This window comes from Melopsittacus undulatus, chromosome 1, assembly GCF_012275295.1.
Source record: "Melopsittacus undulatus isolate bMelUnd1 chromosome 1, bMelUnd1.mat.Z, whole genome shotgun sequence".
Lineage (NCBI taxonomy): Eukaryota > Metazoa > Chordata > Aves > Psittaciformes > Psittaculidae > Melopsittacus > Melopsittacus undulatus.
In genome coordinates this window covers 37,083,055-37,099,484 of record NC_047527.1, presented here as the reverse complement: position 1 = coordinate 37,099,484, position 16,430 = coordinate 37,083,055, and the positions used below count along the sequence as shown (strand labels likewise).

Genomic DNA, 16,430 nt, shown 5'->3' with positions numbered 1-16,430 from the left:
TTTCGTATAACCTGCAAGGCACACAGGGTTTTGTTGCTGATGAATGCTTTTCCCTGCACAGCAGCAAGCAAGATGACTGTGCCCATAGCCATACTCTGAATAAGAGAGCATGGCCACAGGCTCCTTTCCTTCTCTCTCCAGCATTAATCCTAAAAACCATGCTGACATGACTATACTAAGTGGGCACAGCTTACAGAAGCCTCCTGATTTCTGACTGTCACAGATGGAAATAAAAAGACCATAAAATGACCATTTATACTTTATCCATGGTATCTAAAAAGAGAACAAAAATACACATCTGTTTGAATAAAAGTTTAATTCATGTATCATAGAAAAATCTAACAAGGCTTTACATGATAAAAGATATTAAGAAAAGACATATACAAATTCATAATAAATACAATGCTTTCTCATCACATTACACACAATATTGTTATGGTTACAGACTTAGGAACTAATTAGTACCATTGCATTTAGTAGACATTTCACTTACAAGTTTGATCCCTGTTTTTAATGCTAAATCCTGCCCTCCTTACTTAGGCAAATTCTTAAAGAGATATTCCAAAGAACTGAGCCTGAACAAGAAGTAGAAGACTGGACTGGGTTTGTAAGTAGCTTAGCTGCCACATTTGTATGCAACTGTAGAGTGTAATCCTCTTTTTATACTTGGTTCTACTCAGAAGTCAGCTAATAAAATTAATAAAGTCACCTATATTAAAACAAGTTCCATTTACTGAACTTGACTGATCTGACAAATGTAGAAATAACCTGCAGTATCACATGTTTAAGCTAGTAATTACCTGGCAAGCGTCCTTCTGGTAAGTCACAGTTAATGTCTCCTTAGTTTTTTAACAAATGCATTTCACATTCTCTTACACAGTTGTTTCATTATAAAGAACAAGAGGAAAGTCTTTCCCTCGAAAAACCTGAGAAATGTACCAGCTTTATTCAGATATGGTACTTGAGAGTATAACATACTACAAAACAGAGCTGTGGTACAAACCTGAATTTCATACAATTCCAAATCCCTGCAGATGTTAACAGAGTTTGGAAGTCGTGCAACAGAGGAAAAGTTAGATTTGATTGTCTCGTCTTAGTTCCTTTTTGGACACCACACAAAATCACTGAACAAAATTTTCACTAAGTATGCAACAAAGCAAAGTTATAAAAAAAAAATGTATCACAGGGTATCAAATGCAACTGCTATTGTCACATTATGTCAACATTAACAGATTTCTCATATACTTTCATCTGCTGTTGGAATTCTAGCTGCATTAAACTACCCAATAAGGCAGAAAGAAACCACTCTCTTTAAGTTAATGGCAAACTACTTGACTCGAATTCTATCCAGTAGCTACAGGAAAAGTCAGATTACATAAAAAAAATTAGGTTTACATTCTTTAAAATAAAAATAAAAAGACATCTATAGCTTTCATCTGTCTGCTGGCTCCAGTTACATAAAACTGAATTTCAAACAAAGAGAAAGTGGAAGCAGCACTTAACTATGCACTCTAAATGTACCCATTTTACCTGATCCTTGCAATGCCTAGTTTACACTGCATCCTCCTATTTATATAGGCCTCACAAGGTATAAGCACTCAAAACAAAGCTGAATGTACAAGAAAAACAGTTTCACAAATGGGATATAACATTCATGTTAGGGGCTGGGGGAGGGGGTGGGGAAAGTCTCTTCGCTCTCATGCCTCCTTACTACTTTGGTCAATTTTTCAAATGACAAAATAGTCCCTGTCAAGAACTTGTTTAAATACACATATTTATGACAAACCCAAGAATCTCATTTGTTAAAACATGTGAAAAGGATAGGATTTTCCTAAGCAATGTATCTAAGCCTTTCATGCTGTCATAGCCCACATTTACAAAGATAACTCTCATATTTTAAAATACATGAATAGTGTTTTTCCTTGTACTAAATATGATTACTTCCAAGTTCATAAGCATAATCAAGATCTTTTTCCTTGAAGAAAAAGGTATTTTTCTGCAGCTTCCCTAAAGTGTGATCCAAGACAATTATTATGTTATTAAATATAAACTTTATATTAATGGTGCACAAGTGCAGAAGAAACAGAATAAATCATTACAAAGAAAGAGAACTGTGCTGGCTTTCTGTCATGTGCAGTGTACTACATCAGTTTACTCAGGCGCTGGCAAATAATTCTATTTATAAATACCAACACCACACCTTTGACACAATACTCAATCAAAAAAATAGATTTGCTGAAATGAAGAAAATGTTCCTGTATAAACTGGAGTATAATTATAAATCAATTCTTTTGTTTCCTCAGCTTCACTGGGAAAATGGTGCAAGCTCTTCCGGGCTGTAAAACATTGTGAAAATACAGATCACTTTACTATTATTCTACTTGACAGTATCTTTCCTGGCAAAGCAAGTTGTTCTGTGTAGTATAACAGCAAATGAAATTACAGTAACTTGTATGTGAAGAACTGTGAAGACACATCTTCATAAAGCTGGTTATAGCATATTTTATTACTGGGGAGGGAGAAATTTAATTATTAATTTAAAGCCAAGCCTATACAAACATATTTATCCATGAGATAATTAAACAAAATAAAACCTGAAACCTTGCCTGACTTATCCCATTGGCAGTTCTACACAAGTTAAAATTAAGGACAGATAGATATGAAAATGGTATTTCAATAGAATGGTTTAGTTATTAAGTGATCATAGATGAGTATATTTTTGTCAGCTGAAAACAGTTTAGGTTTTTCACCCCATAATTTATTTTCAAAGTTAAGGAAAACGTTCTGCCTTAAATCAGCTAAAACCATCAATTACTCATTGCAATGTTAAGATATGAAGTACTCAGTAGGGTCAGCTGTACACCTACTGGAGAGGTGGTGAAGGATAATAGCTCATGATATGGTATATGAGATGGCAGCAGACACAGAGCTGGCTGACACAACATTTACTCTAGTAGAATTGAAGGTCAACAGCTCCAAAAGTTAGGGACACATCTATGTGGTACCATGCATGAGCTCATTACATGTGTGTACATATTTACAAGCAGAGCTGGCACATTTTTTTGCCACATTTATTTGGATAATGGCCTGAGCAAGCTTACTTGTGCCTGTAATACAGAGTGCAGATACTAGTGGACATAGCAAACAAAACCAGAAAACATGCTTTGTTCTAGTAGTAGACTACAAAATAAAAAGCAGACTCACGCTACACTTTCTCCTGGTTTTCCCTTTATTTTTGTCTTAAGTACCTTATAAAAATTCTTAAAATACAGGAAGTTTCTGGATACTGCCAAGGCATTTTATGTGATTTTGCTACCTTTTCACAAAGGGGAGTAGGATGACATTATGCAGAAGAAGGGCCTTGAACTTATACAAAGCACAACTTTTATTTCTACACCACTCTCACTGACCAGGTCAGCACAAGTTGCATTTCTTTAAACCACTGTTTGCTTTTTAGGCGACTCTTCTGATTAGAGAACAAATATAGAGACTAAATTTAGTTAGATTATTGATTATGTTCTCCATAGTGCCAGTCAATCGGGTAAGACAATTTCATAAATAGCCAATTTAAACCATGAAAATTATATTTTAGCAGAATGATTCAGTAAGTATAAACAAAGGAATAGAGTAAGTTTTATCACTTTGAATATCCCTGTACTTATATCCTGCTTATTTAAATAGAACAGAAATGTCATAAATTATCAATATTTTATAGATTAGTTCTTCCAGCTTCTTAGGGTATAAACAAATTAAAAGCTCTATAAAATTCAAAAAACTTCTTGTGCTGTTTATAGTACGTAACTGTTGGGCACCACACTGCTCCACTTTGATACATCTGTATACTGCACAAGCAGTATTTATAATATTGGAGCTTGTATTTTGCAAGCAAAACTAAGAATACAATGAATGACTATAACTCAGTTTGGAACTCAAGAAACTTCTATAAGTATGAACAGAGTATTTTTTTAATTTCATTGTCTCTGTTCAAGGAAGGCTAAAATGTGCAGTTATCATTTATAATGATAGAAAGTCAAGCACAAACAATGCTTTTCAGCAGGTCCACTGAAGAATTTGTGGAATACCTTGCCTTTTAATGTCACTTTTACTAAGCCATTCTATTTCTAGTATCCTATGTTTTTTTATAAGCCTATAAAGTTTGCAGAGTAATCTTCTCAGAAAGCAGTGAGAAGTACTGAACTCTGACAGCTGAAAAAGAGGTCTGTCATCTTCAAAGACTTTCACTAATGCTTCACTCTAAAAAATGACATTTATAGATGATAAACTTTTTACCTTCATTAATGAAGAAGTCAGCTATATAATATGCTGCTCTTACAGCTGACGGGGAATGGGGAATGCCTGGTGAACTCTTCCACTCAAAAGGACTTTTCTCTGGATGCCACTGGACGCCATAAATTGGATATTTGTATGCTGTAAGAAACACAAAGTACATAAGCAAGGTCTATACCTAAAGAATTATGTACTTAGTCTTACTGCAAAAGAACTCAAACAATAAGCTACAAATACCTCACTTATCAACAGTTTAACAAAAGCTTAAGCGGCAAGGTGAAACTCTGTTTAAGTCACAGTACAACTGAAAGAAAAATGGATATTCTAAAAGTAAGGTCTCATTCCATGCAAGAAGATTTTTGTACACCGCTTTTTTGATTATTCATTTCACAATTAAATATATATATATATATATATATACACACTACTTTAGGAAAAATAGTGTTACAAGTGTATCAGTCTCAAAATTTCCCATCTACTGCCAGCATTACTCAACAGACAATATTCACTGCCACACAGGATATCGCTGGCAGTTCCATGGGACAGATCCAAGTCTTAGGATCTCTTTGAAGCCCCAGTCAATCCAGGGGCAGCTCCCATCTGCTCTGTGCCAGGCCTGATACACTGGGGAAGCCAGTCCTTAACTCTTTTACAGAGAAGAGCAGCAAAGCAGCTGATGACTGCTCTGTGGTAAACTGCTTGCAGGCACAGGAGATGCTTGTCATTAGCCTAATCAGGTTTTCTGATCAAATTGCTATTCTTTTCTTCGGGGGAATAGCCAGTAGGCCATACAAAAGAATCACACTGGTGGACAGCTGATCCTTGCTGTATTGCTGCTAGTAGTGCACTGATCAAGATAAACCACTCCCTAAAGAGCTAACTTGTGTCTTGACTTCAGCAAACCTTGTGCAAAATGTAGGCAACACAAGGTAAGTAACAAAAAAGGCTTTTAGTGGAAGCAATTATCAGTATTGCTGCTAAAGCAGTGAGGAAGGTTGCTATTACCTCAGAACTCTGAACTGTTCTTGTAGTAAAACAAACAGATACAGAGCATCACATGGAGCACCTCCCATATGAAGACAGGCTGAGAAAGCACCTCCCATATGAAGACAGGCTGAGCTGTTCAGCCTGGAGAAGAGAAGGCTGTGTGGAGACCTCATAGCAGCCTTCCAGTATCTGAAGGGGGCTTCCAAGGATGCTGGGGAGGGACTCTTCATTAGGGACTGTAGTGATAGGACAAGGGGTAACAGGTTGAAACTTAAACAGCAGAGGTTTAGACTGGATATAAGGAAGAAATTCTTTACTGTTAGGGTGGTGAATGCTCCATCCCTGGCAGTGTTCAAGACCAGGTTGGATGAAGCCTTGAGTGATATGGTTTAGTGTGAGGTGTCACTGCCCATGGCAGGGGAGTTGGAACTAGATGATCTTGAGGTCCTTTCCAATCCTAACTATTCTATGATTCTATGATCACAAGAATGCAAGCATAAGCAGACAGAAAGCAAGGTTCAACAGAGGTTCAACACTGCACTGCAGAGGGATTAAACTACTTCAGGATGAGTGCTGTACACTTCACATCACAGGACTCATATTCTAGTGCTAAAGTGTACCAGCATATCTGAAAGGGGAACAGCAGGCGAGAGAAGTAATTAATTAATCTCACAGACATGAACTCAAAAGACAGAATATCCCTGCACACAGAGTATGCTGCTCATAGCTAGAGCATTGACAGGGCTTACTCACCCTGCTGTTCTAACAGCAAGCTTGCAGTACAAGCTAACATCAATGCCACAACACCTCTAAAGAACTAGTTTGTTACAGTCACAGTTTACACAGGAAATTCCTTTCCCTACCTTCCATGGTAGATATAAACTCCACTTGATCATTCGTGTTAGTGGTCAGAACATTATAGAAATTACGAAGCTCTTCATTCTTTGTGAAATTCTGTGATAAGGAGTCAAGAGAAAGATGTGTTATTTGCTCATTTATTTCTAGTTTTAACAAAGCAAAAGCATTTGGGTTCAGGAAATAAAATGATCAAATACCTCCAGGGAAAGGCTCCACATATGAAAGTTTGATGTCAATGGCTCAGCAGCAAGTGCATGTAATACATCATCAGGGAAATTCTTGAATAATCTACTGGTTTTTGCAGCTGTTAGAAAGAAAATGAAAAAAGGGCATTATCCATTACCTAAGCTGCCAGCAGTCTGCTGCATGGATTAATACTGAGCAGGAGACAAATTTAATGAAATACTGCATTAAAGTAAACTTTTATTTCTAGTATAACTTTATGATTTTAGAATATGCTGCAAGGAAAATCAGTTAAATAACTACAACAGATTTCCAATATGCTGTTACCACTGTCGTCCAGTCCTGACCCAGAGAGGACCCAACATTAATCCTACCTAAAGTTCCCATTAAAACAAGTATCGTTCTTTGCCACTATTTTTGTGACCTTTCCACTCACAATGAGCACAAATGACAGAATCTGTGAATGTTACATGGTCCACAGATGTATTATTCACAAATTAAAGGATAAAGTAGCAACACAGACCCTGTATTTTACCAGTGTTTCTGAGTGGCATAGCTCCATCTTACGTGTTTTCTTCAATTTCAATACTGTAGAAGTGGAACAACAATGCTAATCTCATCATTAGGAAAGATGCAATTTGAAAAATTTATAATCACCTGCTCTCAGAGTTTGATAGGTTTTGGATCAATGAATTTTATTCAACTCTGTAACAAAAAAGGAACCTAAACCCACGTTATTTTTGTAGGTCCAAATTATCAAATGACTCAAAGAACGACAAGTGTGTTTTTCGCTGACTGCTTTTAGTTTCAAATGGCTTGTGCTTACATCTCTGCTTTAGAAGTGATGGATTTGCACTGACATTATGAAAACAGTTATGGCAATTTATTAAGAAACAACAGAAAAAGATAATCATCAGAAAATTCCCAAACATTCAGCCCTGTATATTTATCACAACCAAAACACGAGACCTCTTAGCAAAACTCAGACAGGAGATGTAATAGATTTTTCACCTGAGGTAAAGTTCAGAGGGAGTGCAAAACCATTTGTCTTGGTATTAACAAGCAAAACTTTGCCACTTGTGAGATATGTAAGCTCTTCGTGTCCAAGACATGTTCCCCATACTGGGAAATAATCTCCTTTATCGTTAGCCTGCAAAACAAAAAACAACAACATAAGGAAAAACTATTGAAGATTTACAGAAAGAAGACTGAAGAGAACTTCCTACTCTTTTTGCTTTCTCTCTGTAGGTGAGAGATAAAACTACTGCAGTAGTACAACTGCTACTAAATTAAACAGTTCAATTAGAAATGAAATGAACAGACTTAGCTTTTCTCCTGAAACATGAAGGCTAGGGGATATATATGTCTGTTGAAGCAGTAAAACTGAGCCTAATGATAGTAGTTTGACTGTTCTTTCCACCAGTAAGTAATATTGAGAGCAGAAAAGAAGGCAATCAGAAGAGACACAAACCAGTTTGTTACCATCTTGACGGAAAGCCTACTCATGACAATTCATACTTTTATATGAAACATGTTATGATCACATTCAAGGGCCATTTGCAATGTCTGAATGCCTGCACCCACCCATTTGAATTAAGAAAACATAAATCCTATTACTAGCATGGCTACAGTCTAAGTAACATACTTGTATGCTCTTTTAACTAGCAGGTTTGGAGCTGTGCTTCAAAAAGATAAATTGTGAGTTTAAACAGCATAAAAAATATAATCACTTTCAAAAGAATACGAACTGACAGGCAAGTGCAAAAACAGGAGAAGAAAGTAAAAAGGAGAAAAGGAAAGCAAAAAGAACACAACTAGCTTCATGTCACTTCACTAAGGACAGTGCATACACACAATGAAAATCTCCATTATTGTATGGTTTATTCCTGGTAGTAATCACATGTTAGAGACTGAGTTGTTTCAGAACTCCTGGCTTGGTGAAATATCAGTAGTTTTTCTTAACTTGTTTCTAAACATTTTTAAGTTATGCATAACACGTCACACCACACATCCCTATGAGCTGCTGCTCAAAAGCCATTTTTGAGAGAGCTGAAGCTATAGGCTTAGAACAAAACTAGTACCCTACTGAATTACTGGTAGCATGGTAATAAAAGTCCATATAACTACTTCTTCTCAGAGCAAAACATGGAAGGTTTACAGAAAGAAGGCCAATAGTGCTGCTGTCTTCATGACTACCCACCATGCATAGCTAGACACAGGACTTGGAACACCGCCTGTCTTTCATGTAAGTGAGGAATAAAGCCACTAAAGGCAAAAAATACACTATGTTTAGTAACTACTACACCTGAACCATAACACTTTGTGCTCCCCCCAGCCTCCCTCCCTTTTTGTTTTCTTTTTTTCTTTTTTTTTTTTTCAATAAACATTAGCCTGTAGGCTAAGCATGTATTACACAACACCCAAGATATCACATTTTAAGAACTAATTTAAAAGCTGAAAAGCAGTATTTCTTTTGGGGTTTTATCTAGCTAGTAAAATTCTATTGGCTTGGATGGGGATTAGCATTTCACATCCTCTGTTCATATTAAAGCAAAGCCAGACCACATCATTTCTCATTGTGAGCATTTGCAAACAAAGAGAAAATGAACCCTCATACATTTTTAAAAACCATAAAATTCAATCAATTCCATACCTGACAATATACTCATGACTAATGTAGCTTACCTACATTTACCTTATAAAAACTACCAGTATTTTATAACCCTGATAAAGTCTCAAAAGATGAAAATCAAAACACACAATTAGCACACAAATAGCATGGGGGGGAAGAAAACAACTTGACTTATTAGTAAGGGTTACCTATGATGAACTGAAAATTACTTTCTGCCTTTCACTCACCTGAAGTACACCTACCATCTAACAAACCTGCCACTCTGATCATAAAATTACGACATATACAATCGAGTTAATCATTTTGCAATGTCAATAAAATTTCATAATAGGACTGCAAACCACAAGAACCCCTTGCCCCAGTACTGCATACCAAGACATAGGATGCACTTCACACAATGAGCAGTTTCAAAAAGACAAATGAGACTGCCCCACATAGAAGTGAGACAGCTTTTGCAAGATTCAGGTTTAAGACAACAGACAAACAATCACCACCAATGAAGACAGATAAAAGAACAACATTTGTGTCACAGGAAGTGAACAGCAGGAAACTTAATCACTGAACTGCAGCAGCTGACTGGTCCTGCAAATACCACTGCCTGTGCTTTCCTTGTCTGCTGTTGGGAAGTCAACAACAACAGTAGAAGAGGAATTCCTCCCTGCTGATGAATGCTTCTACCACAGTAACTGCTTAAGCACTACTCATAATTGCCTTTAGAGTTGGGCAAAGTTTTCCAAAACATGAGACTTCTGTGACTATTTTAATCAAAGTTAACTGAAAATAAAATAAAGCCAGTACAGAGGAAAAAAGAAAAATTACATTTTTATGCTATTTCAATGCAGAAGATCCTTAACAAATCATAGGGATTGTATATAAAGCTCACCAAATCTCTATGCCTTTCCACAATGCAAAATTTACTTCAAAATGTCTTTATTAGTACCTGAAAGAACTCCACTCTTTATGCTCTAAGACAAACATCCAGTAAGGATTCAAAGCCTTCTTGACATTCTTTGAAAGAAACAGCTTTCCTAGATAGTCAATCTTTTTCTGAATGAAGCTAATGATCATATAAATATTAACAGTTAAGATAACCTTTCAAGTGCTCTTCCTACCTTTCTTCATGCTTTAAATTAAGCTAGTGTTTGCTTTAAAAATCTGCTATATTTACAATTACAAATGCAAAGAAATAGCTAAAATGGTAGACCCCATATCTGCACCTCTGAAGATGTATTTAAAACTACTTATAGGTAAGTAAAAATAAAGGTGTTTCACTAGCTGCAACATACTGGCAAACGGAGAGCTTAATGTTCTGTTATTGTAAATTGGTTTATTTGAGAGTCTGTCTAGAATTCTTTCTGAGTTTAAACTTTAGTCATGGGACTTATACAAATTATTACATTTATGTATATCTTTGTTCAACATTTAATGCCAAAGGATACGTTGCACTTTTTGAAGGCATTACTGCTACTCTATTGCAAGTTCCGCATAGCCATAAGCCTCAGGTACAATGAATAAATATTGTTTTCACCTGAAGAAATTAGGAATTTAAGACCATGACACAAGATATAACAGGAGAGGGTTACAAAAGTCTGAATCTTAAGCTATTAAATGATTCTTTTATGCAGAAGCCAGCTACAAGCTACTTATTATTGGGCTTACAGTTAACATACTGATGCCAATGCAGAGTTATGAAAATATGAGCCTCCCTGTCACTTTGATCCCTGAACAGTGACAATAACAAGAACAGACTGTTCCTTAGTAATTACCTCTAATGCCTTGTGGTAAAATATCTTAGCAACCCTGGAATATTCTGAAGTCTTAAGATCCACACCGCCTCCTGGAAAAAGTACCCTGAAAGGCAACATCCAAGAGTCTGATTAGCAATGGCAATTAAACTAAGAGCTGGACAATGTACACAGAGAAAGGTCTGATAGTGGTTTTAAGGACAGGATTCAGGTCTAGATTCAGACACCTACACTTCAGAAATCTACAGATAGTAATCTAAGCTTCCAGGGATTTAGTCAGAAAAGTCAAATAGCTTTTCTAGAGCAGAAACCTAAGTCAGTAGGCTGGTCAGCCAGTTAGGCTCCACTGGCTCTACAGACTAGCATGACATTAATTATAGGAGTTTAAGACAGCTATCACACATACAGGCAGCAAAGTTTAGGTGTCTTAAACTAATTCATATCCTAAATCTTAGTGTTCTTCTACTGAAGAATAGTAACTATTACAAAGCAGTGACCAAGCCTAGTGCAATGTAAGGGAGAGTAAATAGAAAATACACAAAGCATACAGATTTTAGCTGGCACATAAAAGGGCTGCATCCCATGACTCCATCAAATCCTGTCCTAACTCTTAGCTGGCTCTGCTTACCACTTTAAAATCCTGACCCTGATCTTAATTCATCCTGTTTCATTTCAGTGAAGAACTGAAGAACTGTGGCCCTGACAGATTAACCTTCCTATTGTAGACAATACAGCTCAAAAATTCCTATTAGAAAGGGAGGAAAAAAGTATGTTCAGCTACACAGAATCTGATGTAGCTGAAGACAATAAAACAATCTCAGGGACAATTTCAAAGAAACAGTGCACAAGGTTTTTCCACTACAGTAAATAATCAGCAATGGCTATTCTTTGTGTCACTCCCCAAACCCAAACAAACACCACAAAAGAAAAAGACACAGTGCAGGCTTTTTCACATGTATGCATGATGACATGGAAAGCAGAGTTTTCATGTGTATGCATGATGACATGGAAAGTAATCAAGTACTATCAGAGGCAGTAATATGTAATAAGGGAAGTCTCTTCTGGCTGTAACTGAAACAGCAGCCACAGAACCAACAGAACTGAACGCATGAGCACTCCCTAACCACTGGGGCAGAATCTCAAGTAGATTTACTCAAGCCACATCCACCAGTTGCTGATTTTTCACCAAAATGGCTGAAGGATATTCTCTACACTTCTGTGCTCTGGAAATGGAAACCTATATCAGTGAGACACATGCACCTAGAAACAACTAACACCTTAAATGATCCTCAGCATTTGAGTGCGCATTTATACCATTGCGACTCAGTTTATCTTAAGGGGAATGATACACAAAAATCACACAAAAGCCACCAAATATTTGGTGAAAAACTAGAGCAGTATTCATAGAATCACAGAATAGTTAGGGTTGGAAAAGACTTTAAGATCATTTAGTTCCAACCCCCCTGCCATCAGATTACTCTCCAGTGCCAATACAGAAAATTAATACAGCTGAAGATATTTTCAGAACAGATCAGATTATAGATTTCTAGAGAGATCTTTAATCTCTGTAAGTTAGACAAATAAGGTGACCCTTACCTGGAAGCAGTGGAAAACTTACTTCACCTGTTCCTTTTCTTCAAACAAAAACTGGCCAATACTAACTAGGAAAAACAACTGTCATTTCTGCTAACGCTAAAAGGAAGTAACACATTAAGTAGCAATGATAATGGCTTGACATTGCCATAAGCAGATTGAAATGCAACTACTTGTATTCCAGTATCTCTAACTGACTAAAGCTGATGACATACACTGCATTTCAAAGGCTATCCCAGGAGTACCTTGCTATATTCAAAATATTCTGTCTCTAAGACAGTAAATTTCATGATTTTAAGAAAGTGGTGCTATAAAGTAAATAATTTTCAACTGCAAAGAACCTGGAGCTCAGCGCCTGCAACATGAAATATCAAGGTATCACTTATATTAAGTTTCCACAGAATGGAAAGTCTTTCCCTCAAAGGATCTTTTCTGTTATTTACACACAGCTGTGCTGTGGAAGCCACCAGCTGATAGAGGAGGGCAATAAGAGGAAATCTAGAGTGGCCTTACCCACCTACACAGCACAAAACAAAACACCAGCCATTGCAAAGACAGAAGTATATAGGAACTGGATCTAACTGCCTAACACCCTCTTCTGCATCAAGGTAGGTGGTGAGATAGAAAGAACGGGAGACCCCATTGGTACAAGTCCTTCTATCAACCAAAGAGAGGCTGGCAGCCATAAGAAAGGGATGAAATTATTGATTTTGTCTCCAACATGACAGGCCACAGGGGAGAAAATGTCACTGTTTTACATCAGCTTATGCCACCAGACTGTAAAGACCTGTGTCTTAGTGTACAGGGCATGATGTAGAGCTTAAGAGGACAATACTACCCCCAGACAGGCATGGGGCTAAATCTAAAAGTTCTATACATGTTGATTAACATTCTAGGATATGTATAAACTTAAAAACATTCATGGTTTAAGATGCTGATCTCATGACTACAAGCAGCTCAACCACATGCTACAGGCTCACATACAATGAAGCCTGTGAATGTAGCATCAGCTGATTTAACTCTCCTGAAGTCCACTTTAGCACCAGGAAAACATAAAAGGTTTTGACTTTGTTTAGTCCACAATTAACTGTGTTAAATTAGATCACATTATCCCACACTTGAAACACAGGAAGAACACATACCATAGGGCAGCTGGAAAGTTAGAATATTTGTCCAACAAAGACCTAAGTCACAGAACCATGACAGGCAAAGACAGGCCACTCAAGCAACAAGAGAAAGCACCCATACAGAAGAGGGTAGAAGAGACTGCAAAACAGAAACTTCTTGTGACAGCAGAGATAAGGGAAGGAGCAGAAGAAGCTAGCAAAGGTAGGAACAGGGATGAAACACCCAGCAAGTGCTATTAAATATTAACATTAATGTGACCATTCAAATGAGGAAGAGGAAAAAATTAACAAAGAAGTAGGGTTTTCACTTGTAAACTTGTTAACTACTATAATGCCACTTCTTCTCTGCCTGCAGATAAGCACAGGCAAATGTCAGGATGAGCCCTGGCACTGTTGAAGATTATCTGACATGTGCTTGTCAAGGGAGGAAAGGCAGCAGGCTGACATCGGACGAAATAGTGCTCTCTCTGTCTTTGAACATATTTACATGTCTGAAGCACTCAGCACAACCTCTCAAGAGAGCAGGAAGTGTTCTTGGGAATATAGCAAAACTCAATACCAGAACTATCACATCTTTCAACAGAAAAAACAGTGCTCAAAACTTACCCATTAATAGAGTGGAATATTTTATCATATTCTTCATCTGAAAGATTTAATCTGAAACACCAAGAACATAGTTACAGAATACATATGAAAAATGCATTTTTAAGCCACAAAAATGTCATCATTATTGAACAGAAACATGAGACACAGAAAACATGTAGAAAGCATGCTTTCAACAGAATAAAATAGACCCAAATAAAACAAAACATTCCACTTGAAAGAGCTCAACCCACAGAATTGACAATAGGGCCCTGTCAGGTACAGTTCAAGATTAGATACTAAGAGATCCCTTTGAAGGCACTTGTTAAATTTGACTTTTATATGAGTAGCATGGTTATTATTTCCTGCAGACTGGCAACTCCGGTTTCCAATTGATTCCCAGAAGGGCAGAGCTGCAAACAGTGGGTCACACCCATTCTTCAGCAAAGATGTAGTTAAGAGGTGCAAAGATGAGAAAGTCCTCAGCCTCAGCAAACAAGCAAAGTGGCAATACTCCTTGCAGAACTGATACACTGGGTATATTCAAAGGGTTCAGCTTTGCTATATCTAACTTTGTTGTCAGACTTAGAAGCCTCCGTTCATGGATGAAGCTTCTGGTCTGCAAACATTCTGAAAGCTCTACTAGCTGCGTGAGGAACATTGCTTCTAATTCAGGCACTTAACTGGTGCTCTTATTTGACTGTGTAGATATATCCTACTATAATTTTCTGCAGCTCCATTAGTATTAAGTTCTGACAATTACAATTTTAACGTTTTATTTCAGTGGGTTTACCATTTTATAGCTACCTGTTAGCTATCAAGTATTGCCACTTGTTACTTTGTTACTTTTTAACCAACAACCAATATAAAACACCACATGGACTTAGTGACCCACAGTCTGAGCAGAACTGGACTTTGGTTTCTTCAAGGAGTACTGACAGCCTTTCTCCATTACTTGAGTTCTAGGACTACACAATGTGACAAAGACAGTATGTATGTATCTAGATATCTATGTGTGTTTGTGGGGTGCTACACATTAGACTGAATATAGCTAACTTCAAAAAACTAGGGATGCAAACTCTGGAGGGCAATTTTACAGGTAAAAAACCTAGTAATTTTAAATAAATGCAATTTTTAATATTTCTTCTTACATGTAATAATGTATTTCAACAATAGCATGTTTCAGCCTGCTTTTATTCTGTTTGCTTCTAAAACTCCCTGCAGATTGTGGTACCTTCAAATAGTCTTGAGGAGCTTTTAACACATTCAAAAGCAGCACAACTGCTTTCTGGGCTCTAAGATAATACTGTTAAGTTCAACAATTATTACCCACTTGTAAGGATATAAAAATCTACCTTATTGGCATAACTCGGGCACCAGCAGATTCCAAAAACTTCACGTATGAAGCTGCAATATAGGAACTTCCAAATCTGTGGAACTTATCAAAGTGACACTCCTGTGCCAATATCCCTGAAGGATCCAAGACAGAAAATTAGGGCTATACAAACAGCAAATGCTACACACTTAAAACAGAATTAAACTCGTTTCCTACATGCATAACATTTAACACCTGAAGGAATTCCAAACACTGAGACACTGGGGTATCAATTACGATGCCTAGTCACACAGCACCAAATAAACACGCATTGCCTAAGACTCACCTTCTCTGCTTTAATTATTCAGTACTACAGCTCCTTTTAGATAAGTGACAGTTAAGATTTTTAAAAAAGGTATTTATAGTGTAACATTATTGATAAAACCTTTAACCAAACCCATGCTCACTCCACACAGAAACTGACAGGGTTTCATAGAATGGTTTGGGTAGCAAGGGACCTTAGAGCTCCTCCAGTTCCAACCCCCTACCATAAGCAGGGACACCTTCTACTAGACCAGGTTACTCAAAGCCCTGTCCAACCTGGCCTTGAACACTGCCAGGGATGGGGCAGCCACAACTTCTCAGGACAACCTATGTCAGGGCCTCACCACCCTCACAGTAAACGCCAGTTTGGGTTCCCTCACCCAGGACACCGAAGGCACAGTGGGAGGCAACCCTCGGGCCGACCGGTAGCCCCCCACCCGCCCCTTACCAACGATGGGTCTCTCATTGCCCCCCGCCAGACGGCCGCAGCGCACGATGGAAGCTGCGGCGGCGCAGCGGAGCAGGAGTAGGGTGGCTGCCGAGCCGGCAGGAAGCCCTGCAAGGCGCCCCATAGCCACGTCGCCCACTGCCTGCCAGCACCAACCGCTCCTCCACCGCCTCAGCCCTGCGCCGCACACCGCCCTGCCCGCCTGCGCCGCGAGGCACGCCGGGACATGTAGTTCCGACGGCGAGGCGCTGAGGGTCGCACCCGGAGGGAGGCGGCGGGGTTGGCCCCTCGTCAGTGCTGCGACGGGGTAGTAGCTGCATCATTAACCAGTGACAGACAAGTCTTTTTC

The 16,430-nt window shown here is 38.0% G+C and overlaps 1 protein-coding gene across 1 annotated transcript; it reads right to left on the bottom strand.

Annotated features, from left to right (window-relative positions):
* Nucleotides 1-299: 299 nt before the first annotated feature.
* On the bottom strand, nt 300-16,237 carry GGH (gamma-glutamyl hydrolase). Its single transcript, XM_005152736.3, has 9 exons — nt 16,082-16,237; nt 15,350-15,464; nt 14,019-14,069; nt 10,714-10,798; nt 7,327-7,465; nt 6,330-6,436; nt 6,138-6,228; nt 4,291-4,428; nt 300-2,336 (listed from the first exon to the last, which is right to left on the bottom strand). Exons 1-9 carry the CDS (start codon nt 16,203-16,205, stop codon nt 2,215-2,217), a joined length of 972 nt encoding a protein of 323 aa, XP_005152793.1. The 5' UTR covers nt 16,206-16,237; the 3' UTR covers nt 300-2,214.
* Between the last annotated feature and the right edge of the window lie 193 nt (nt 16,238-16,430).